The following is a 23,598-nucleotide window of genomic DNA, read 5'->3' as shown; positions in this document are numbered from 1 at the left end:
AAATTCAATAGAAGATTTAGAAGACAAAGTTGAGAATAACTCTCAAACAAAAACCAAAAATGGCAGGAACAATTAATTGCCTACCCAAGAGTCTTTCTTCTCTTCTGCATTAGTAGCAGGACCCAGATTTTGTTGAGTGGCAATATGCTTACCTAGAAGACTGTATTTCCAAGCTTTCTTTTTAGCTAGGTGTCACTAAATTACAACCAATGAGATTTAATGGAAACTGTTAAGTGGGAGTTCTGAAAAAGTTCCTTGAAAGGAGGACAGATAGTTAGGAAATCCTTTTTTGTCCTTCATCCTTTCTCCTTCTTGCTGCCTGGAATGTGGCCAGGAGCTCCAGCAGCTATTCAAGGCCATGAGGCAATCCTGAGGACAGAAGCCACCTATGTTCCAAGAATAGCAAAGCAAAAAAAGAGAAGCTGTCTCATTCCCCCTTGATTCTGGAGGTACCATATCAGCCTTGGCATGACCACCTCTGCACTTCAGATAAAGTACTGTTGCAATTTATTTTGTAATTTTTTACATTATTTTGGGTTTTCTTTTATAAACTTTTGAGTCTTACCCTAACTCATAATATGAGAAAATATTTTTTTTAATTAGAGCATCACTTCAGAAAGTCCAATATAAATCAGAGGGGTTCTAGAATGGAAGAAACAAAATAGAAAGGGACAAAATTATACAAGAAATAAAATAAGAAAACTTGATGCATTTATGGGTTGAGGCATCAACTGAGTGCTCAGCAAAATGAAAAAGACCTAAACAAGGTATGTCCCTGTTAAATCTTACAGTTGCAGAGATAAGGACCCTCAGAGCTTTCAGAGAAAGAGAGACAAGGGAAGTAAAAACAAAACACACCAGATCACATACATAGAATGAATACCTTAAATGGCATAATACTTTTCCATAGCAATACTGAAAGCTAGAATATTATGAAAACATAAATCCAAAACTCTGAATTCTGAACCCAGAACTCTACATCCAAACTATAAAGCAAGCATTACTTTATTTTTTTTTATAAATTTATTTAGTTAGTTATTTTTGGCTGCATTGGGTCTTTGTTGCTGCACGCAGGCTTTCCTCTAGTTGCAGCGAGCAGGGGCTACTCTTTGTTGTGGTGCATGGGCTTCTCATTGTGGTGGCTTCTCTTGTTGCAGAGCACAGGCTCTAGGTGTGTGGGCTTCAGTAGTTGTGGCACAAAGGCTCAGTAGTTGTGGCTCTTGGGTTCAGTAGTTGTGGCTTGCGGGCTCAGTAGTTGTGCCTCATGGGCTCTAGAGCGCAGGCTCAGTAGTTGCGGCACACAGGCTTAGTTGCTCCACGGCATGTGGGATCTTCCCAGACCAGGGCTCGAACCCGTGTCCCCTGCATTGGCAGGCGGATTCTATACCCTTTCTTCAGAAGCTACTCAAAGATGTATTTCAGGGGATTTCCCTGGTTGTGCAGGGAATAAGACTCCATGCTCTCAATGCAGGGGGCCCAGGTTTGATCCCTGGTCAGGAAACTAGATCCCACATGCATGCCACAACTAACAGTTTGCATGCCACAACTAACAGTTTGCCTGCCACAACTAAGGAGCCCGCCTGCCACAACAAAGGAGCCCACGCGCTGCAGCTAAGGAGCCCTGGAGTGCAACTAAGGAGCCCACCTGCCTCAACTAAGACCTGGTGCAACCAAATAAATAAATATTTTTAAAAAAAGATGTATTTCAGAAAGATGAAGGAATAAATCAAGAAAGAGGAAGGCATAAGATTCAGGAAATAGGAGCTGAGACCCAGGAAAGTGGCCCAGGGAAGCTCCAGAATGACAGCTGAGCAGCAGGCCTAGAGAGCAAACAGTCCAGAAGGAAGAGAAGGACGGAGGACTCTGGATGGGGGAGCTCCAAGAAAACCATAGATAATTTAATATTACTTAGGTGAACATTTGAAAACTAATATCATTAACCATTTGGCAGAACATACTGAACATATGGAAAAAATTGAGGTATAGAGCTTTAAAGCAAATGCAAACAATGAGAATTATTTTAACCACAGAAAAACATTTATGGAAGCAAAAAATTATAATCATAGTATATTTCTTAGCTCTTCAGAGAACAATATTTATAAAATCATAATAATGATTAAACTAAAATTTATGCCATGATGATTTGGGGGGAAGAGGTGGATGGGAAGGGGACAGTATTGGAAAAGAGCTAAATCCTCAACTACTAGGGCAGAGAGACAGAAAATGTTTAAAATTGATAAATCAAGATACATATCTTTAAAACTGAATATATTTTTTTAATATATAGATTATTTATTTATTTTTAAATTTATTTACTTATTTATTTATTTTTGGCTGCGCTGGGTCTTCGTTGCTGCACGCAGGCCTTCTCTAGTTGCAGTGAGCGGGGGCTATTCTTCATTGTGGTGCGTGGGCTTCTCATTGCAGTGGCTTCTCTTGTTTGGGAGCATGGGCTCTAGGCGCATGGCTTCAGCAGTTGTGGCACACAGACTCAGTAGGTGTGGCTCGTGGGCTCTAGAGAGCAGGCTCAGCAGTTGTGGCACACGGGCTTAGTTGCTCCGTGGCATGTGGGATCTTCCCAGACCAGGGCTCGAACCCATGTCCCCTGCATTGGCAGGCGGATTCTTAACCACTGTGCCACCAGGGAAGTCCCTAAAATACATAGATTATTTAGAATATAATTTTCCAAGAAGCAGAAGGAGTGAAGCAATGACTGCTACTCTTCTTTTAAGCATTTGGGTGATGTTTGATGTTTTAAATCTGTGTATATGTTACTTAAGAATAAAAAATAACTTTAAAGAAATGAATATAAAAAATTACAAAATAAATTGCAACTACCATAAAATAATTATTACCATTTATTCAGCATATATTAATAGTGCAGGAGATACCAAACACATATCACCCCATTCATTGCTCATTACAACTCTCATTTTTAGGATAACAAAATTCATTTTTAAAAAGTCTCATTCTGTTAATTCTTGTTCATGAATGAGAGCACATCCAAATGAAATAACAGCAAATATAGCTCCCCCCAAAGTACACTTAAAAACCCAACTTAATAGGAAACTTGTTTTCTATACCACTATTATTTATAAAAAACATATTAAAATTTTGGCATTGGACTCTACATTTTTTGAAGAGATACATTTTTGAAGTATTTTCAACTTACAAAAAATAGTCTCCTGCTTTCATTGATCTCTTCTTTTTTCTTTCCTCTTTTTTTTTTCATTTCTATTTCATATAATGAATTCTGTCGCTTTATTTCCTCAGCATCCTTTTCTTCCTCTTTTCTCCTTCTCTCTTCTTCCTCTTCATGTTCCTTTATTCTGAAGAAAAAAATATAATTATAACTGAGAGCGACACAGAAAAATAGAATATATTTTAAAGAAATGAATTAGAGTCTTACCTGGGATGATTTGAAGCTATAAAGGAGAACTTGTGGATTTCTTTTGGGACAAGAACAGATAGGTAAAGAGCAGCGATTAAAACCAAATCCAGGGACTTCCCTGGTGGTCCAATGGGTAAGATTCTGTGCTCCCAGTGCAGGAGGCCTGGGTTCTGGGAACTAGAGCCCACATGCGTGCCGCAACTAAGAGGTCCGCATGCCGCAACTAAAGATCCTGCATGCCACAACTAAGACCTGGCACAGCCAAAATAAATAAATAAATAAATAATTTTTTTAAAAGAAAGGACATAGGAACCAATTGCAATGTATGAACCTTAGTTGGAATCTGATTCAAACAAATAAATTGTAGAAAAAAATTTTGAAAAATACAAAAACAAATCCAATCTTGGTTAACCCAGGATTGCCAATATCTTCCTTTCTTCAAAATTTGTTTCATTCCTCACCAAAATTAAGTCCTACAGTAGATTCAAATGTTCCTTTCCTTTAGAAAGAACCAGTTAACTGAATGACAGACACTATGCTGAAATGGTGACATTATTTTACAGAAAATTCCCTAATCCCTACTGCTTTTCAATTTCAGCACTAGAAGATGCTATCTAAGCTATGGATCTGGCCTCTCAGGAGTTGGGGTTTGATGGAAGAAGGGCAACAACTCCCTTACCCAGCTGGCCACTTTGGTTGTTATTCGTGAGCCATGGCCGCTGAGCCTGCGCGTCCGGAGCCTGTGCTCCGCAACGGGAGAGGCCACAACAGTGAGAGCCCCCCCTCAAAAAAATGAGGTCTCTGGGGCTTCCCTGGTGGCAAAGTGGTTGCGAGCCTGCCTGCCAACGCAGGGGACAGGAGTTCGAGCCCTGGTCTGGGAAGATCCCACATGCCGCGGAGCAACTAAGCCCATGTGCCACAACTACTGAGCCTGCGCTCTAGAGCCTGTGAACCACAACTACTGAGCCTGCGCTCTAGAGCCTGTGAACCACAACTACTGAGCCTGCACACCTAGAGCCCGTGCTCCGCAGCCAGAGAAGCCACTGCAATGAGAAGCCCACGCACCGCAACAAAGAGTAGCCCCCGCTCACCGCAACTAGAGAAAGCCCATGAGCAGCAACGAAGACACAACGCAGCCAAAAATATAAATAAATAAATACTTTTATTTTTTAAAAAATGAGGTCTCTATTACAATAGACATGCTTGATTCTTGAAAAGACAACCCAAGAGGCATCACCACCTGACTATTTTATTATATAGGTACATTCACTATGTCTAAAAGCAAATTCATCCTCCTCCTCTTCTAAACAGATCCTTTTGGTCTCTTGTCCTTATCTTGGTGAACAGTACCAACTTCTTTTCTGTTGCCTATTCTAGAGACTTAAGAATCACACTTAACTCTTCTGTAATCTTGAGACCTCTCATTCATTTATTTAACAACTATTTATTGAATTTCTACTACAATCATGAAACAGACAAACATGGTTCCTGACCTCAAGAAGCTTACATTCCAGTGGGAAGACAGGCAAAAACAAGCAAACAAAAGCAAGTAAATAGAAAAATAATGTAATTACAAATCCAGGTAAGTCTTGTAAAGAAAATAACAGAACAAGGGACTTCCCTGGTGGTCCAGTGGTAAAGAATCATCCGCCTTCCAATACAGGGGATGCGGGTTCAATCCCTGGTAGGTAAACTAAGGTCCCACATGCCACGGGGCAACTAAGCCCACGTGCCACAACTACTGAGCTCACGCGCCTCAACAAGAGAGCCCGCATGGCACAAACTACAAAGCCCACCTGCTCTGGAACCCGTGCACCACAGCTAGAGAGAAAACCTGCACGCCTCAACTAGGGAGAAACCCCCGTGCTGCAACAAAGAGCCCATGCGCCACAACAAAACATCCCGTGAGCCACAACTAAGACCTGATGCAGCCAAAAAAATAAAGAAAATAAATAAATTTTAAATATATATATATATATAAAAGAAAATAACAGGACAAGAAAAAGAATAACAATTGAGTTATTTATTTTACATAACAGAGAAAGCTGTTTGGACAGAGCTGTTCCCTAAGACAAAGGAGACCTCTTTGAGCTGATGAGAAGCCCACAGATGAAGAACGGGAAGGTAAAATTCCCGACAGAAGAAAAACCATGTGAAAAGGCCATGTGGCAAGCAATGATCTGACAGGAGCCTGAGGCCTGGAAGATCAGGGTAATGGAGGTATAATGACCAAGGAGAAAGAGTGGTGGGAAAGGAGTTTGGGAAGTAGATGAGGCCCTTTGACACAAGGCCTTGCCAGAGATAGTCGAGTTTCCATTTTATCTTAAATGAATGGAAAGTCACTGAAATGTTTTAGGTAGGAGAATAATAAAATCAAGTTTCATTTTAATAAAATCTCTCTGGATGATGAAAGGAGAAAGGATTAGGAAGAGAGAATAGGAGGCCAGTTAAGAGGTTGAGGCAATAATCCATGGGATATGAGGGCGGCTTGGACTAAGATGACAGCAATAAATTCAAGATTTGTTTTGGAGAAAAAAATCAACATGAATTGCTGATAAATTTGACTTGGGAAATAAAGGAAAATAAAGATGGATTCCTAGGTTTCTGGTTTGAACAACTGACTGGTAAGGATGCCACTAAGAAGTCCACTGTGGGTGTGGAGAATCAATAATTCTGTGTTAGACATTTTAAATCTGAGGTATGTAAGAGATGTCCAAATGGAGATGTCTTAAAGGTGGTGAGATATGTGAAACTGGGACTTAAGGGAGAGTCTGGACTAGAGTGACAAATTTGGAAGTTACAAGATTTAGGATGGCTTTTAATCAGTAGGAATAAGTAAGATCACTTAAGCCCTCTTCCCTTATCCAGGAGAAAGTGATGCAAGCTGTCCTATGATGATTTTTCCTTTTCTTGGGAAGCTAATGAGATTAACAGTAACTGAGTTGTTCTTAAGCAAGGTCTATGGGCCTCTTCCTAGAGAAAGGCTTACCTATCAATAGAAGGAAATAGAATTATTCCTTGTCTATACTCTTAAGTGTCTTTTCAATAATTATGTTTAAGGCTATTGGTCAAAATCCCTCTTTGGGGGGATTTTGGTGTCACTAGAGTCCCTTATTTGCCCTATCCTCATCATGCCCACTGTGAGTCACAGGCAGACTCTTATACTGCTCAAAGATCACCAATCTCCAGGCCTGCAGCCTAGAGATTGTTTAAGAAGCGTGTGAAAAATCTCACTTTCAGGTACAGGGCCTGCAGCTGTACAGGGTGTTTTAGTCATCTATTGCTGAATAACTAATTACCCCTAAATTTAGTGGCTTAAAACAATAAACATTTATTATCTCATACCATTTCTGAGATTCAGGAAGCTGAGAGTGGCCTAGCTAGGTTGTCCTCAAGAGATTACAGTCACGATGTTGGAGCTGTAATCACCTGAAGGCTTGACAGAGTCTGGAGAACCAATTTTCACATATCCATTGGCAGGAGGCCTCAGCTCCTTGACACATGGACCTCTCCACAGAGCTTCTTGAGTACCTTATAACATGGCACTTAGCTTCCCCAGAATGAGCAATCCAAGAGAGATGCCAAGGAGAAAGCCACAATGCCTTTTATATCCTAATCTCAGGATGTCACACACCATTACTTCTACCTCATTTTATTCTTTGGAAATGAGTTACTATGTATGGCCCACACTCAAGAGGGAAAGGAATTAGGCTCTACCCTCTGAAGGGAGGAATATCAAATCTGTGTGGATATATTTTAAATCACCACCAGATGACACCTGGGTAGCACTTGGTAATACAATTAGTAGAGCAGGCAAAAGAGTCTTGCCTCTTGGAACCTGCAATTCCCATTTCTTAGGGATTAAAAGAATTAAAATTTGGTCTCTGCTCAAAGAGGAGAGTCATCCCAAATTTGGGGAGCCCTTAAGACACATGGCCTACAAGGCACATCATGATCTGGCCCTTGCCTGTCTCTCCGATCTCATCTTTAACATTGCCCTCTTAGTCCTCTATATTACAGCCATCTTGTAGTTATTCAAATCCACCATATTCTGTCTCACCTGTGAACCTTCACCCATGTTATTTCCTCTGCTTAAAATACTTTTACATCCCTTACTCTTTGCATGGCTTATTCCTACTCATTCTTCAGAATTAAGTACAGGAGCTGATCTCTTCTGAAAAGCCTTCTCTAGACTGAATCAGTTGTCCATTTTATATTCTTCCATACACTCTGTATATATATTTCCCAAATATTTACTATCATAGTCTAATTATTTGTTCCATATCTATACCCTCCTCCCCAGATTGTAAACTTCTTAAGGAAAAAGGACTATTGTATTCATCTTTGTATTCTCAGTGACTAGAATAGTGGATGGCAAACATTGTTCAATAAATGTAACAATGAATGACGATTGAATGAATAAATAAATAGCCTCTCTTGAAATTTTGCTCTGGAATAAACTCTTATTATTCAAGAAAAGGGGAAAAAATTCCTCTTCTTCTCCTCCATTTTCTACCATATAGTCCTCTGTTTCCACTCAGGTTAATACCAGTGCTATGATTCCAATTTTACTTTTGTCTTAAAGAGGCTTTTTATTGGCTCATCACCATTACTAACAATATTTTAAAGTAACATGCATTCTGAGTTGTATATAACTGACACATGCATCAACATTCAACAGAATACAACATGGTGATAATTTTGTAATTGAATTTCTTGTTTGTTTGGTTTGTCTTTTTACTTTTTGGCCACAGCGCGTGGCATTCAGGATCTTAGTTCCCCGACCAGGGGTCAAACCCGTGCCCCCTACAGTGGAAGCTCAGAGTCTTAACCGTTGGACCATCAGGGAAGTCCCAGAATGTTTCTTTTTCCTTTTTAGATTTTAATGGCAGCTTTATTGAGATATAATTTTCACACCATAAAATGCACCCCTTAAAGTGTACAATTCAGTTGTTTTTAGAACATTTATAGATATTTTCAACCATCACCACTATCTAAATTTGAGAATCTTTTCATCATCCCCAAAAGACACCCTGTATTACTCACCATTGTGCCCTCTTCCAGCTGCTAACAACCACTACTCTACTTTCTATGAATGTTTCTTAATAAATTTAAGATGTAGGACTTCTGGAACCAAACTGGCAAACCAAGCTCACATGTCACATATCATTCCCCTCCTAATTCCCCACAGTGCAACCAATGGAATGGGGAAAATTCTATACCACTACTAGAAACTAAAGCAAGGTCTTACCCACATACCTGAATTTTCAAGAAATTTTAGGGAAAAATAGGGCAGTTGAGAATGCAATGAGAATAAGTAACACTTGGCCACCATTCGCAAAGACAGAGCCCACTGTGAAGAGTAAGTAAAGGAATTTATGCTGACCTCAGAGCCTAATGGAAAATCTCCTAGACTACACTGAAGATAATCCAAAGAAAGAACTAAAACAAATCCTAAACCTGCCTGAACCTCCACCCTATTGCCAAAGATCACATGAAAGGGGATCCTGGGGCCCAAACACAGCCCACATACAAAGGCTATAAGTGGGAGGATGTCCTGTAGGTTTTAGCACTGGTCAGGTAGCTTGCTGACTATCAGGCTGCTACCTGTAATTACACCTGAGCTGCAACAGCCAATATAAGAAGAGAGATTTCTCAAGGGTGAATCACTGGTCAAATATTTGCCTCCCTCTGCCAACAACTCTATCCCTAACTTGCACTAACCCTTGGGTCGCTACACCACCAAAGAAAAAACTAACAATAAATCCAACATTTCCCTTCTCTTTTTACTAAGGGTTAAAAGAAATGAAGAATACATAATTTGGCAACACATGTATCCTGAGAATTCATGTCTATCTCACTTAGACATTTGTTATTTTGACAAATAAATATATATACAAAAGCCAAAACCTTTTTTTCATAGTAATGAAAAAAGACAGATTTGAGCACATAAAAATAAATATTTTCTAAATACTGAAAAACATTCAGAAACGGTGACACAAATATGCGATATGTCATATGTAAAAAACACTTATTAATCACGTTTTAATCAATGATAAACATACATTTCAGTATGAAACAACTTACACAGAAGAACAAAGGAGTAACCAATTCATGATAACAAAACCCAAAACAAATGAACATTTACACATGAGAAAATGCACTGCCTTACTAGAAACTAAGAGAAATGTAAATTAAAAGATACCAGTTTTTGCACATTAAATCACAAAAAAATACTATCCAGAATTGGTTATAATAAAAAGAAAAGTGTATCAGACATCATTAATGAACGCATACTTAAAACCTTCTCAAAGGGCAATTTGGCAGTATCTCTCCAAATGTAAATCCAAGTCCATTTCAAGAAATCTATCCTACATAAATACATCTTTGCACAAAAGACATATGCTCAAGGATGTTCACTGCAGCATTGTTAGAAATGGGGCGGGGGAGTGGAATCCAAATTTCCCTCAGTAATAATGTAGTTAAATAAATCATGGTACATGTTTAGTATACAATATGATTATTTTAAAAGATGTGACAGATCCATATTTTCTGGCATTAAAAAATGTTCAAGGTATACTGTTGAATGAAACAGTAAAGTCACAGAACAATATATAACATCCATGTTAAAATATATATACACACTTAAATATGTCCTGAATATACGAAGTATCAGTAACTGCAATAAAACATCCTGAAGTGATAGCTATAAAACTTTTAGGGACTTCCCTGGTGGCCCAGTGGTTAAGAATCCGCCTGCCAATGCAGGGGACATGGGTTCGAGACCTAGTCCGGGAAGATCCCACATGCCGCGGACCAACTAAGCCTGTGCGCCACAACTACTGAGCCTGCGCTCTAGAGCCCGCAAACCACAACTACTGAAGTCCGCGCGCCTAGGGCCCGTGCTCTGCAACAAGAGAAGCCATTACAATGAGAAGCCCGCGCACCGCAGCGAAGAGTAGCCCCACGTGCCACAACTAGAGAAAGCCCATGTGCTACAAAGACCCAACGTGGCCAAAAAAACCAGAAAAACTTTTAATAGTAGCTATTTTTGAAGAGTTAAATGGGACTTAAAGAGACAAACATTGAATAGAGTGGAAATAAGAGCTTCTAAATTTTACTCCAAATTTTGCTGTATTGCTTGAATTTTAAACAATAAGCATATATTCATTTATTATTTGTAACATTTTTTAAAAATTTTGAAGAGGAGATGAACGTACACTCAAATGTTAACAGTGCCTAATCTGGATCGCAGTGTTGCTGGTGATTTTTCATTTATATTTTATTTTGTTTAATTATATTTTTAATTCTATAATGATCATGAATTGATGATGTAATGTTTAATTATGAAAATATTTTTTTCTTTAAAAATGGTAAAACTGTCCACCAGAGTATAATTTAATTTTTGGATACATTTATATAATGTATATACATTTAAACTACAGTATGAAGAAACTGGTCTCACAGTGGAGAAACATGGTAGCTGATGGACAAGGAAGAGACTTTTCAGTAAATCCTCTCTGTGCCTTTTCCTATTTGCATGTGTCAGTTACTCAGAAAAGTAAAATAACACACAAATACACCCCCCCATCTATACACTACTAGCTACTTTAAAAAAAAGATCAGGTTTGATTTCTATTTACCAACATGGCAAGAATTCATTACATACTGGTAAGTGAAAAAAATATTTGAAAAAATAATACTGTGGATCCAATTTTATTTTATAAAATGTGAGTACACATGCTCAGAAAAAAAAGTCTGTATCAGTGGATCAATGACTGCCACAGGCTGAGGGCAGGGGATAGAATTTCATGCAAAGGGGTACAAGAGAACTTTCTGGGGCGATCAAGTGTTCTGTATCTTGATTTGGGGGTGGTTATACAGCAATATGCTTTTTATTTTTTAATATCTTTATTGGAGTATAATTGCTTTACAATATTGTGTTAGTTTCTGTTGCAACAAAGTGAATCAGCTGTAGCCATATGCTTTTTAAAAGGTGAATTTTCTTAAATGTAAATTATACCTCAATGAATGTGACCCTCTCCACCACTAACACCAAAAAGAAGTCTGTATGGCTACATACCAAAACAATAACAAATTATTGTGTTGGATTAGGTTATTGTTCAAAATGACTCTCTCACTCCCACTTCCATGGGAGTCCACTCCTCTGTCCCACTGATGTCAGCATGGTTACATGACTTGCTTTAGACTCACGGTGGGCCAACTGTATTTCCTTGCCCTTTGACTTTGAGTTTCGCCATGTGCTTGCAAGCTTGGGCTCAATCTCTTGCATCTGTCAATATCATGAGAAAAGTTTTCCCCAGGTGCCTGCTGTCCCTTCATTCTGGACCTCAGAATGAGGTCCCCATGGAGCAGGATCAGAGCCTTTCTCACAGTAACAAGGAAAGACAGCCAGTCCTACAGTTTGAAGACAAGCTACCCAGCCAGGCCCAAACAACCCACAGATACATGAGAAATAAATGTTTACTGCTGAATGCCACTAGATTGTGTGGTTGTTTGTTACGCAACATTATTTTAACAATGGTAACCAATATATTATCTCTGGGTAAGGTGGTAATAGTGATTTTAACCTCTTTCTTTTTATTTTTTCTACTTACTAGGTATATTAGCATATATTACTTTTATAATCAGGAAAAAAAAAGCTATATCCATTATGAGAAAAAGAGGAAAGTACAAAAAAGGTAATTTATGTATACATACTGTTTTAAATGATCTTTGCCAAGAGCCACTCTATCTCTGCGTTGTTTTTCTGCTTTTTCTTGTTCTTCTTTAAAAGCTTTTTCAGCGTTGAGTTTCACTTGTTCCTCCCATTTTTTATCTGATTTTATTTTACTCTTTTGGAATTCAATCTGTGCATCATGTTCTTTCAAAACTCTACTAAGAAGAAGTCCTGACTACAAAAAAAATTGCAATATTTTAAGAAAATAAAGTCTAATTATGTATAGATATGTTAAATATATATATATAAATATAAGAAAACCCAAGTAGTACATGAAAGTTTTTCACTCTTTCTGTCTGGTAAAATTGATATTGCTTTGCATATTCAATGGCCTTTTTCCTTTCTCCTTGTTGGTGTATTGCTTCTTCCACATCAAGAATTTGTCTTTCTGCCTCTATTTCTTTATCACGTTTCTTTTTGGCTTCAAGTTTCTGTTCTTTCATCCCCTACAAAATGACAAAAGCAGTAGTCTGTTTTCTTTTTTCAACTTAACTTTACAAAATTAAACATACAATATGATAATTTGAGCTTTCCTTATGAGTCTTTATTGTATTTGCATATATCACTAACAAATATGAGGTTACACTTATGAGCTAATCCTTAATTGAATTTTTTAGGTAGTTAACACATTTACATGGTTCAAAATTCATAATATTAAAAAAGTATATGGGGACTTCCCTGGCGGCCCAGTGGTTAAGACTCCATGTTTCCAATGCAGGAGGCATGGGTTCGATCCCTGGTCAGGGAACTAGGATCCTACATGCCGCATGGTGTAGCCAAAAAAACCAAAAAAAAAAAAAAATATATATATATATATATATACACACACACACACATATTTTATATATATATATATATATATATATATATATATATAACAAAAGTATGTAGTGGAACTCTCCCTCCAATCCTAACTTCCATCTGCAGTCTCTAAGATAACCACTATTAGTTTCTTGCATTTACTTCCATAGTTCCTTTCTATATTTAAGTAACAAATATATATATATATATATATATATTACTACTTGTGTTCCTTTAAAAAATCAACAATGGCATATTTTACATGTTCTTCTACACCCCTGAGGAGGTAGCCAATGTCCCATGTCAGAAGAAGTCTTTTTCTCCTTTATGGGTCACACTTCCTACGTCTTAAGAAAATCTTACTTACCCTGAATTCTTGAAGATATCCTATGATTTATTTTAAAAGTTTTACTGTTTCACTTTTCACATTTAGGTCTAAAATCCAGCTGAAATTCATTTTTGTATATTCTGTACCATAGGGATAAAATTTCATCTTGTCCATATGCCGATTATCTCAGTATCTGTTATTGAATTTCCATCTTTTCCCTTCTGATTTGCAGTGACATTTCTAGCATATGCCAAATTCCCATATATAACACAGGATTGCTTCTAGGCTCTCTCTGATGATGTATCATTTTGCCAATCTCTGTGCCTATAGTACAGTTTTTATTATTATATTTCCACTACGTTTACTACATTTCTTTTCCTTCTTTAACACCCATGGAGGTGTAAAGTATTAGGTATACTGTGGTACTTCTGGAAGAAAAAAAAAAACAGGGGGTATATTCCACTCCCCATCTATTTATAGACCACGGGCTTTTCTAAAATCAAGTTTTTTAGAGTATAAATTACATATGCTTTCAGTGTACAGTTTTACAAATGCATAAAGTCACTTATAGAACAGTTCCATCCTCCCAGAAAACTCCCTCATGTCCTGTTAGAGTCAACTACCTGCACCCCCTGGCAACCACTGATCTGTTTTCTTTCCCTATAGGTTTTGCCTTTTTCAGAATGTCATATATTATATTGTATATATTACTTATATATCAGTCATGATACAACTCTTCCCTCTTCTAGAAAAAAAAGAATTAATAAATTATGAACACTGTTCCTAAAGCAAGGTAACACAAGCTTTCTGTGTCCCTTCCCAAAGACAAATAATGTACATTGCAACAAAGTAAGGAAATATGCAATGTTGAAAAAAATAAAAGGTGAGAACTCTCTGAATAGATATTATGCTTCCACATAATTTTAAAAATTCTACTAGAAAATAGGAGAAAATCTTGCCTTATAGTTCCTCAAATGATATAGGAAAGTGTAGTGGGAGATGAGAACACCTTTTCTCAGCATTTTCCTCCAGGTGAGACAGTAAAAGGAGTTAGAGGACACCTCCCCACTTTGAAGTAGTTTCCCACTCATGTACATGGAACTAAACTGCAGGTTATTGTACCTCTTAGGTAGAGAATCTTACAGAAGCACAAAGAAGGGCACAGCAAAGACATATGTAGTTCTAGAAAAAGATAGGAAGAGAGACAAATCAAAGGCAGCTGAAAAGAAGCTGCCTTGATTCCTCAAGAAGCTCCTTGGTTCCTCAGTTTCAAATCCTGTGTTTTTGTGCAATCCTCCATCATAACAATAACCAGCATTACCCTGATACCCAAACCAGACAAAGACATTTCAAGAAAACTACAGACCAATATCCCCCATGAACACGGATGCAAAAATTAACATTTTAACAAACTGAATCCATCAAAAAGATAATACGTCATGACCAGCAGACGTTTATCCCAGGAATGCAAGCTTGGTTCAATATTTGAAAATAATGAATGAAATACACCATATAACAAAATGAAAAATTAAAACTTCATGATTACCTCAATAGATATAAGCAAAAGAAAAGCACTTTAAAAATCTAACATCCATTCCTGTACAATAAGTCAAAAAGAAAAAGAAAAAAAAGAAAGAACTAAAAGGCACCCAGATTGGATAGAAGGAAGTAAAATTTGTAAAATTGTCTTTAACTTTTTTTTTGGCTGTGCTCTGCGGCATGAGATATCTTAGTTCCCTGACCAGGGATGGAACCCGTACCCCCTGCAGTGGAAGCACGGAGTCTCAACCACTGAACCGCCAGAGAAGTCCCTGTCTTTACTTTCTGACATCATGATTGTCTATGTAGAAAATCTGATGGAATCTATAAAAAAGCTACTAGAACTAATAAGTGAGGTTAACAGTGTTGCAAGATACAAGATCAACGTAGAAAAAGTTAACTGTATTTCTATAGCTAACAATGAATAACAAATAGAAATGTTAAAAAATCATTTATAATACATAAAAATAGTAATTACTTAGGGATAAATATGAATAAGACCTATACCCTAAAAACTATAAAATATTGCTGACATAAATTAAATAAGACCTATACAAATAGAAGAAAAACACTGTGTTCATGGGTCAGAAGATTCAATACTGTCAAAATGTAAATTCTCTCCAAACTGATCTAGAAATTCAACACAATCCCAAACAAAATCCCAGCTGGCTTTTTCGTAGAAATTGACAAGCTGATTCCAAAATTCATGTAGAAGTGCAAAGGACCCAGAATAGCCAGAACAACTTTGAAAAAGAACAAAGTTGGAAGACTAATACTATCTGATTTCAAGACTTATTATTAAAGCTACAATTCTCAGATCAGTGTGTTATTGAAATAAAGATAGATGAATAGATCAATGGAACAGCAGAGTCCAGAAATTCCCCCTGCACATATATGGACAACCAGATTTTCAACAAATGTGCAAAGGCAATTCAGTGGGGGAAAGAACAGTCTTTTCAACAAACTGTGCTGAAACAATTGGATATTCATATGCAAAAAAATAAACATCAATCCATACCTCACTTCTAAATATAGACGATATATATATATATATATATATATATATATATATATATATATATATAAAAGACCTAAAACTTTAAACTTAAACACAGAAGAAAATCTTTGTGATCTTGAGTTAGGCAAAAATTTCTTAGGTAAGTCACTAAAAGGATGATCCATACAAGAAAAATCGATAAACTGGGCTTCATTAAAATTAAAAACTCTGCTCTTAGAAAGACACTGTAATGGAATATAAAGCCAAGCCATGAACTGGGAGAAAATATTTTCAAATCAAATATCTAATAAAGGACTTGTATTCAGAATATATTTTAAAATTCTCTAAACTCAATAAGAAGACAAACCCAGCAAAAGATCTGAACAGACATTTCACCAAAGAAGATATACAGATAGAAAATGAGTTCATGAAAAGATGTTCAACATCACTGTAATTAGAGAAATTAAAATTATAATGAGATACTACTTCACACCTATTAGAAAGTCTATAGTTAAAAAGACTGAACAGAGCAATCTGGCAAATATGTGGAGGAAACGCATATTAGAACTATGTGTTCTAATATGAATTAGAACTATCATACACCGCTGGAGGGAATGTAAAATTACGACTACTTTGGGAAAGAGCTTGGAAGTTAAATGTTACAAAATTAAATGTACAGCTATCATATGATTCTACACCAAGATATTTACCCAAAAGAAATGAAAGCATATGTCCATACATAGACTTATACACAAATGTTCATAAGCAGCTTTATTTATAATAGCCCAAAATTGGAAACAGCTCAAACGTCAATATTTGCTTGATGTCAAACTATCAACAACTGAGCAGATAAACAAATTGTGATATACCCATATAATGGAATACCACTCAGCAATAAAAATGAATAATTGATACAAAAACATGAAAGAATTTCAAAATAATTGTGCTGAGTGAAATTTATAATAGACAGCAGATCAGTGGTTGTCTAGAGACACCAGAGGGGGCATGGGGAGGAGTGAGAGGGAATAAAATGGGGTATGAGGAAACTTTTTTATGGTGATGAATATATTCATTATCTTAATTATAATAATGGTTTCAGGGCTCTATAAATATGTCAAATCTTAAATTGTACACTTTAAATATGTCCAGGTTATTGTATGTCACTTATACCTAAATAAAGCTGTTGAAAATGTGTTTCAATGCATTTTAATGATATTTTCTATGTTAAAAATATTTATAAAAGAGCACTAAGAAACAAGAGTAAGTCTTCAGTGCACACGTACTCCTGGGTGGTTAATACTTACTGCATATGTATTAGTCCAATGTTTTACCACTTCTTGGGATCGGAAATGCATTTCTTTCTTTGCCTTTCTTTCTGCACGAAGGTGTGCTGCTTCTCTTGTCAAACTGTCAAGGCTATCTCGAATCCTTTCCCACTCATTGTGTGGAATTATGGTGACCTGCCGGAGATCTACTTTGCTAGGCAGAAGAGGTGGATAGAGGACTTGATCTTCTTCACAGTTCTTTACTTCTAATAAATTTTTTAAAATGAGTATTAAAAACTTTCGAGAAGAGTTTGATATTTTTTCTCACACATTTCTATATTGGCATGATATCTGGAAGTTGTTTCAAAGAATAATTTTATTCTTGTTATCTTAAGAACAGCTGGGAATAAGTGGAAAGTATACAAGACCTTGAAATCAGAAGACATAGATTTGAGTCCTTACTTAGTCAATTCCTTACTGTGTAACTTGGGCAAGTCATTTAGCTTCTTGGAGTCTCAGTATCAACATCTTTAAAGTTGAGATCAATAATACCTACCCCAACACGTTGTTATAAAAGCATTTTCAAAGTTAATCAAGCAGCAGTTTATAAGTAGATAACTTTGGGGAATGTTCATCTTTTGGGGTTGTAGACATTGCACTTGTCTACTCTATATAACCCCTTCCTAACTGAGTAGCAGCAATGTAATTTGGAGAACTGACTACAGTCTCAGTCTCGGGGTGGGCCTTATTAATTTAAGAATACTTGCATCTCCCTTGACAATAATTATTCCTGTAGTAAGAAAATAAATAGGACAAGAGTTATGAGACTTTTAGAAAAGTTCTTGCTTGTACTTCTGGGAGAGACATCTGAGAGTGACTCTCAGGCTAGATACGAACGAGGAAGCATGAAGGCCAGACAAGCAGCCATCCTATGATCACAAGAGGAAGCAGCCTTAGGATGAAGCTGTGAACTGTGAAACACAAAGAAGAAACAAAGGAAGACCCTGGGGCAATGAGGATTTCATTATGCTGCTAGATTAATCAGACCCAAAGGCTGGAGTTCCTGTTATATGAGCAAATAAATTTCCTTATTTTTAAACATGATTGAGCTGGGTATTCAGTGAAATGAATTCACAAGCATCCTAAATGACACAATGGAGCTCATAACAGCTCTTCTCTAAAAAATGTTCCTACCCTTTTAATCAACTGAAGTTCTTACTTATAAACACCCAAACTCACTCTAGCTAGTTTAAGCAGAAAAGGAATTCATTAAGGGATATTAGATAGCCTACTGAATCTCTCAGAGAGCCAGAGAGTTACCCTTAGAAGATATACATACAAATATCACACAGACCACATCGTGAGGTTCCAGTGAAGATTCACAGCAACTGGCATTGGGTAGGCACCTCAACTTGCCCCACTTATAACTTGCTCCACTGGACACTATATATGTGAACCTTCACGAGTACTCTGGAATTGGTACACTTTTGCTGCCACTCTCCCCAGAAAATGTATTCAACATGCTGTTTCTTTCCTCGTACGCTCTCTTCAGAATGTAAATCTAGCACACATACAATTGACCAGCTGAGTCTTGGTCTTATGCCTGCACCCTAGTTGCAAGGGAGGCAGAAAAAAATGCCTTCTGCTTTAAGGAGGCAGAACTTGTAAGAAGAATTTACCAAAATAGGAAATACATTTGAATAATGGTGGGTGGTCACAGGTCTAACAAAGGCAATAAAGCACAGTGGGTAAGAGTGTGGACTCTGGAGTCAGACAACCTGGACCTTTTCTGAACACACCACATATGAACTATGTGAATCTAGACAAAATTATTTAACCCTCTAAATCTAACCCCTTAATTGCAATATGGAAATACTAATAGTACCTACTTCATTTTATATAGCTGGTGTAAGAATTAGATGAAGTAATATATGTAAAGAATTTAGAAGAGTGCCTGGCACACAATATGTTCTCAATAAATATTAATTATTATTATTTTTACTGCTTTTATTAGAAGAATGAAACAGAAGTAGAAAAGCAGAGGCAAGAAATCATGTGGCTCCAGAAAGATACTAAGAGAAAAGCTGCTAGGACAATTAGAGTCTTCTTGGAGTTTGAATTAAAGTTGATGGGAGTGAGAATTTGGTTGTTAACCTAAAATGTGAGTTTACAACCACAGGTACCATCTTGCCTACCATATACCAAGTCTCCACATGCAGAATAAAGACAAGCAAAGCTGAGAAGTAGAATAGTGTCCTGGATTGAGTTATACCTAAATTCACAGGTATGTGAGCCAAAATATTCCCCTTTTAACTACAGTGAATTAGATCAGTCACTTGTAACCAAAGAGTCCTGACCAATACATCCTTATAGCCTTGTAACAATTTTCCTTTGCTTCACCTAAACTGGCTCAACTTGGTTTGTGTTACTTACAATTAGAAGCTACATAAACAAAGGCCATTAAATTAAGCTACCTGCCTTTGGATTTGCATATTGTTAGGCATATTAATATGCTTTTCTTGGACGTCCCTGGTGGCGCAGTGGTTAAGAACCGGCCTGCCAATGCAGGGGACACGGGTTCGAGCCCTGGTCTGGGAAGATCCCACATGCTGCAGAGCAGCTGAGCCTGTGTGCCACAACTACTGAGCCTGCGCTCTACAGCCCATGAGCCACAACTACTGAGGCCGTGTGCCACAACTACTGAAGCCCCTGCACCTAGAGCCTGTGCTCTGCAACAAGAAAAGCCACTGCAATGAGAAGCCCACACACCGCAACGAAGAGTGGCCCCAGCTCACCACAACTAGACAAAGCCCACACGCAGCAACAAAGACCCAACACAGCCAAAAATAAATTAATAAATTTATGAAAAAAAAATATGCTTTTCTTTCTCTGACCCAAGAGTCATTCTAATTCTTTAAGATGTGAAATAAAATGGAGACAATTTAATTTTCCAAAATACTAAAGGGGCTGGGTAGACCAAATAGCCCATATTGGCAGGAGCTGCTCCTTACAAAGTATACAGTGGTGAGCAAGCTTTGGCAGCAGTGGCGGGAAAACAAGATGCCAAAAAGCTGTGTAGTGAACAATGTGATCCCTCATGACACCTTAATCTTCTGTAGAGTAACTACATTCATGAGATATTTTATTCAAGAACTTTTCATGAACTCTGATACAGGAGGAGAACCAAGAGAACCACCACAAAAGCAGCAGGAAAAATAGGACAATCCATGGAAAGTTTGGGAAAGGCTTTTTACTATCTCAGGTAACAAAAGTTGGGCCAAGTTCCCTCATATCTTTTTTTTTTTCTTATAAATATGTTTATTTTTTATTTTTGGCTGCGTTGGGTCTTCGTTGCTGCACATGGGCTTTCTCTAGCTATGGCGAGCAGGGGCTACTCTTCGTTGCGGTATGTGGGCTTCTCATTGTGGTGGCTTCTCTTGTTGCGGAGCACGGGCTCTAGGCACACGGGCTTCAGTAGTTGTGGCACACGGGCTTAGTTACTCCGCAGCATGTGGGGTCTTCCGGACCAGGGCTCAAACCCATGTCCCCTGCATTGGCAGGCGGATTCTTAACCACTGCGCCACCAGGAAAGTCCCAGTTCCCTCATATCTTTGAGGATCAGGAGAGCCCTGATTGACCTCCGAGCTATGAATGATTTCACATATCCATGCTTTACTCCATTGATGCAGAGTTCAGTTCTCAGAGGGCAGTCTTATTTCCATGATTCCTACCTCACAGCGACCTTCACACAATGCTAGTAATGGCTGTTGGAGAAGTGAAGCAATTAAAACTTTTAAAAATTGCCACTGATTGTTTTAACAAACATAACTGGTGAGCTCTGAATCAGGTCAAATAAAGACAAGTCTTGCGAGTGGGACTTTCCAAGGAACTGCCAGACAGGTCAAATAATAAGTTTCCAAGGAACTGCCAGACAGCTCAAATAATAAGTTATCTGGGAAATGGGATTTGGAAGGGGTTCAACGGTATTTTGCTCCCTCCACAGGCTGCTAAGCCACTGGATTTCACTGTGATCGCAGTGGTTTTCTAGACTACCATAGGGCGGGGAGAAAGAAGGGGACTAGAACAAGTTAAAATGCAAAAAACCTCATTGTTCTTACCAAGATTCAGTTATTTGTCTTGATAAACACTCCCCAATTGTTGCAAGCTTTTGGTTTCCTGAGTTCTCAAAAATTGATTTTGACAATTTTTGCTGTTGTTCTTTTTGATTTAATGCAGCACTTTATATATAGGAAAGTGAATATGTGAGCATAATTTTGTTTTTTCAATACATGCCACATGGGTACTGTCTCTCTCCTACATGTCATGACCCTCTGCTGCTACTTCTTAAGCCCTCCACAGCATAAATACCCACTAGTGTCCACTGGTGGGAGACTGGCTGGCTCTCACTCAGCATTTGGCACAAGGGATTCTATTGCTACAGAAGTTCAGGAGATGACATGAAGATAGTCCAAGTTCCCAAGGTTCTGTCACCATGAGAACATTAATTGGGAATTTACAATCTTAAGAAACTAAAATCACTGGAATTAATAAAGAGATCTTTAAATGTCTCACTAGGCTACTTCTATTACAAAATCAAATTTTTATAAAAGGTCATGTGAATTACAATACCTTAAGTAGCATTATTTTCACACTCTATCAAAGTATACGCCTTAGGATGAGACCTTACTATCATTTTACAGTTGAAGAAATTGAGATTTTCCTTCAGACACTTTCCTAAGAGTACTCAGTAGGTTCACAGCAGAGCCAAGACTCTAATGAGGTCACTGATATTTCCAAAATACATTCCGATTCACTCAATGAATAACAAAGCTTAAGTGCGAGAAAATTCAGCAAACACCAGACTCTTGGACCGGCAACGGCACAGCTTGAGTATCGGGCCAGCTGGTCAACTGGGAGTCTCTGACTTCTTTTTCTCTACCCTTATTTCTGTATACTTTCCCCACCTACCCATTCATCCAAGGGCAAAACTGTCTATAATTTACACAGAGCCCGACGATGCCCACGGTGCTGTTTTTGACTTGGTGGAGCCCGTTTCAGAAGGACAGGCACGCTCGCCTCTCACTCCATGCCTGGAGACCAGAAACAATCCCTGTGGTGGGATGGACCAGTTTAGCTCACCCGTGCTTTCCTTGGCCCGTCCACAGCGCCTTCTGAGCCGCACCAGCATCTCTGAGGCACCCATGGCGCTCTCAGACTAGGAAAGGCGATTCCGACGCCGAAGTTTCCGCTAAACCGCGCAGTTGCTTAGCAACGCCGCCGGAAGTGACAACAGTCGTAGCCGAGGAACGAAGAACGCGCAGCTGTGGGCTGTGGTGCCGGAGAAGGGAGGATGCGCCTGCGCGGGAAGTCAAGGCCAGGCGTGCGAGTGGGGCGGTCCTACCCCGCAGGCGCAGGCATCCGGAGTGGGCGGGACGACAGAGCCCTCGGAAGCGGCGCCGAGGCCAAAACGGCTGCGGGTCTCTGGCCTGGGTTAGTGACGAGCCCTGGGACCCGGCTGGACCCGGCTGGGCCCGGCCTGGTGCTCCCATCGGCATCCAACGTGCGCCTCTCGGGAAACGACACCCGACTAGGTCCCTGCCCCTGGCTTCTGGATGTACCCGGCAGGTGTGCGGGAGAGCGAGGCCTGGGCTGGGCGTGTGTGACCCACAGACCTCGCGGGGGAAGGTGAACGGCAAAGCCCTCCTCCCTCAACTATAGAAACTCAGGGATTAATTGACAGAAAATCTGTTTTTAAATATTTTGGTTTCTAACGCATGATCTGGGCTAGACGGGGCTTAGTTTTGTTTTTTTTTTTTAAATCGCAATGTTAAAACTTGGATTATACCATTCATGTTAGAGCCTTTAAGATATCTTTAATTGCTCGGTAAATACAGTATAGTAAATTGAATGTATTTGGAGGACCAATCAGACCTCTAAGGACACAAAACCCTGTTAAGAGTGAATATGGGCTACGTTTCAAAAGATCCTTTTCTAACACGTCGAGGTACAAATGATTACATTACAAGGTAGTTGGCTATGACACACACACATTAGGCATCAAACTGGAGTTGCTCAATATGAAAGGAGGATTTTTAATCACTGAAGTTCTAACACATAGTTGTACTGTTTTTCTTCAGGTTTTCTATCAGATGATCGATCCATCGTAATAATGCTGGTAAGTATGAAAGGATTAATAAAATATTTGTTGGCAGAAATATAGTTTTTGCACATACAACATTGGTGGTTTTTTGGAATCATAGTTTTAAAAATGTTGGGCTTCCCTGGTGGCGCAGTGGTTGAGAGGCCGCCTGCCGATGCGGGGGACACGGGTTCATGCCCCGGTCCGGGAAGATCCCACATGCCACAGAGCGGCTGGGCCCGTGAGCCATGGCCTCTGGGCCTGCGCGTCCGGAGCCTGTGCTCCGCAACGGGAGAGGCCACAACAGTGAGAGGCCCGCATACCGCCAAAAAAAAAGTCAAGAACTGGGAAGAGTCAGAGATTTTACCCTACTTGCATGCTGACAACTTAGGCTGCCA

At 38.7% G+C, this 23,598-nt stretch overlaps 1 protein-coding gene across 1 annotated transcript in view; it reads right to left on the bottom strand.

Annotated features, from left to right (window-relative positions):
• The window catches only part of CFAP210 (cilia and flagella associated protein 210), a 34,507-nt gene extending 11,837 nt beyond the window's left edge, over positions 1-22,670 (bottom strand). The window contains exons 1-5 of the mRNA XM_022569988.2: positions 22,201-22,670; positions 17,101-17,327; positions 12,404-12,577; positions 12,113-12,306; positions 3,173-3,329 (exon numbers count right to left, since the gene is read on the bottom strand). Of these exons, the coding sequence (XP_022425696.2) occupies positions 3,173-3,329; positions 12,113-12,306; positions 12,404-12,577; positions 17,101-17,327; positions 22,201-22,264 (816 nt within the window). The 5' untranslated portion in view covers positions 22,265-22,670. The remainder of the gene's footprint in view (positions 1-3,172; positions 3,330-12,112; positions 12,307-12,403; positions 12,578-17,100; positions 17,328-22,200) is intronic.
• Between the last annotated feature and the right edge of the window lie 928 nt (positions 22,671-23,598).

This window comes from Delphinapterus leucas, chromosome 8 (assembly GCF_059928025.1).
Source record: "Delphinapterus leucas isolate spDelLeu-1000000601 "Yukka" chromosome 8, BTC_Dleu_Yukka2, whole genome shotgun sequence".
NCBI lineage: Eukaryota > Metazoa > Chordata > Mammalia > Artiodactyla > Monodontidae > Delphinapterus > Delphinapterus leucas.
This window is presented reverse-complemented; position numbering and strand designations above follow the sequence as displayed.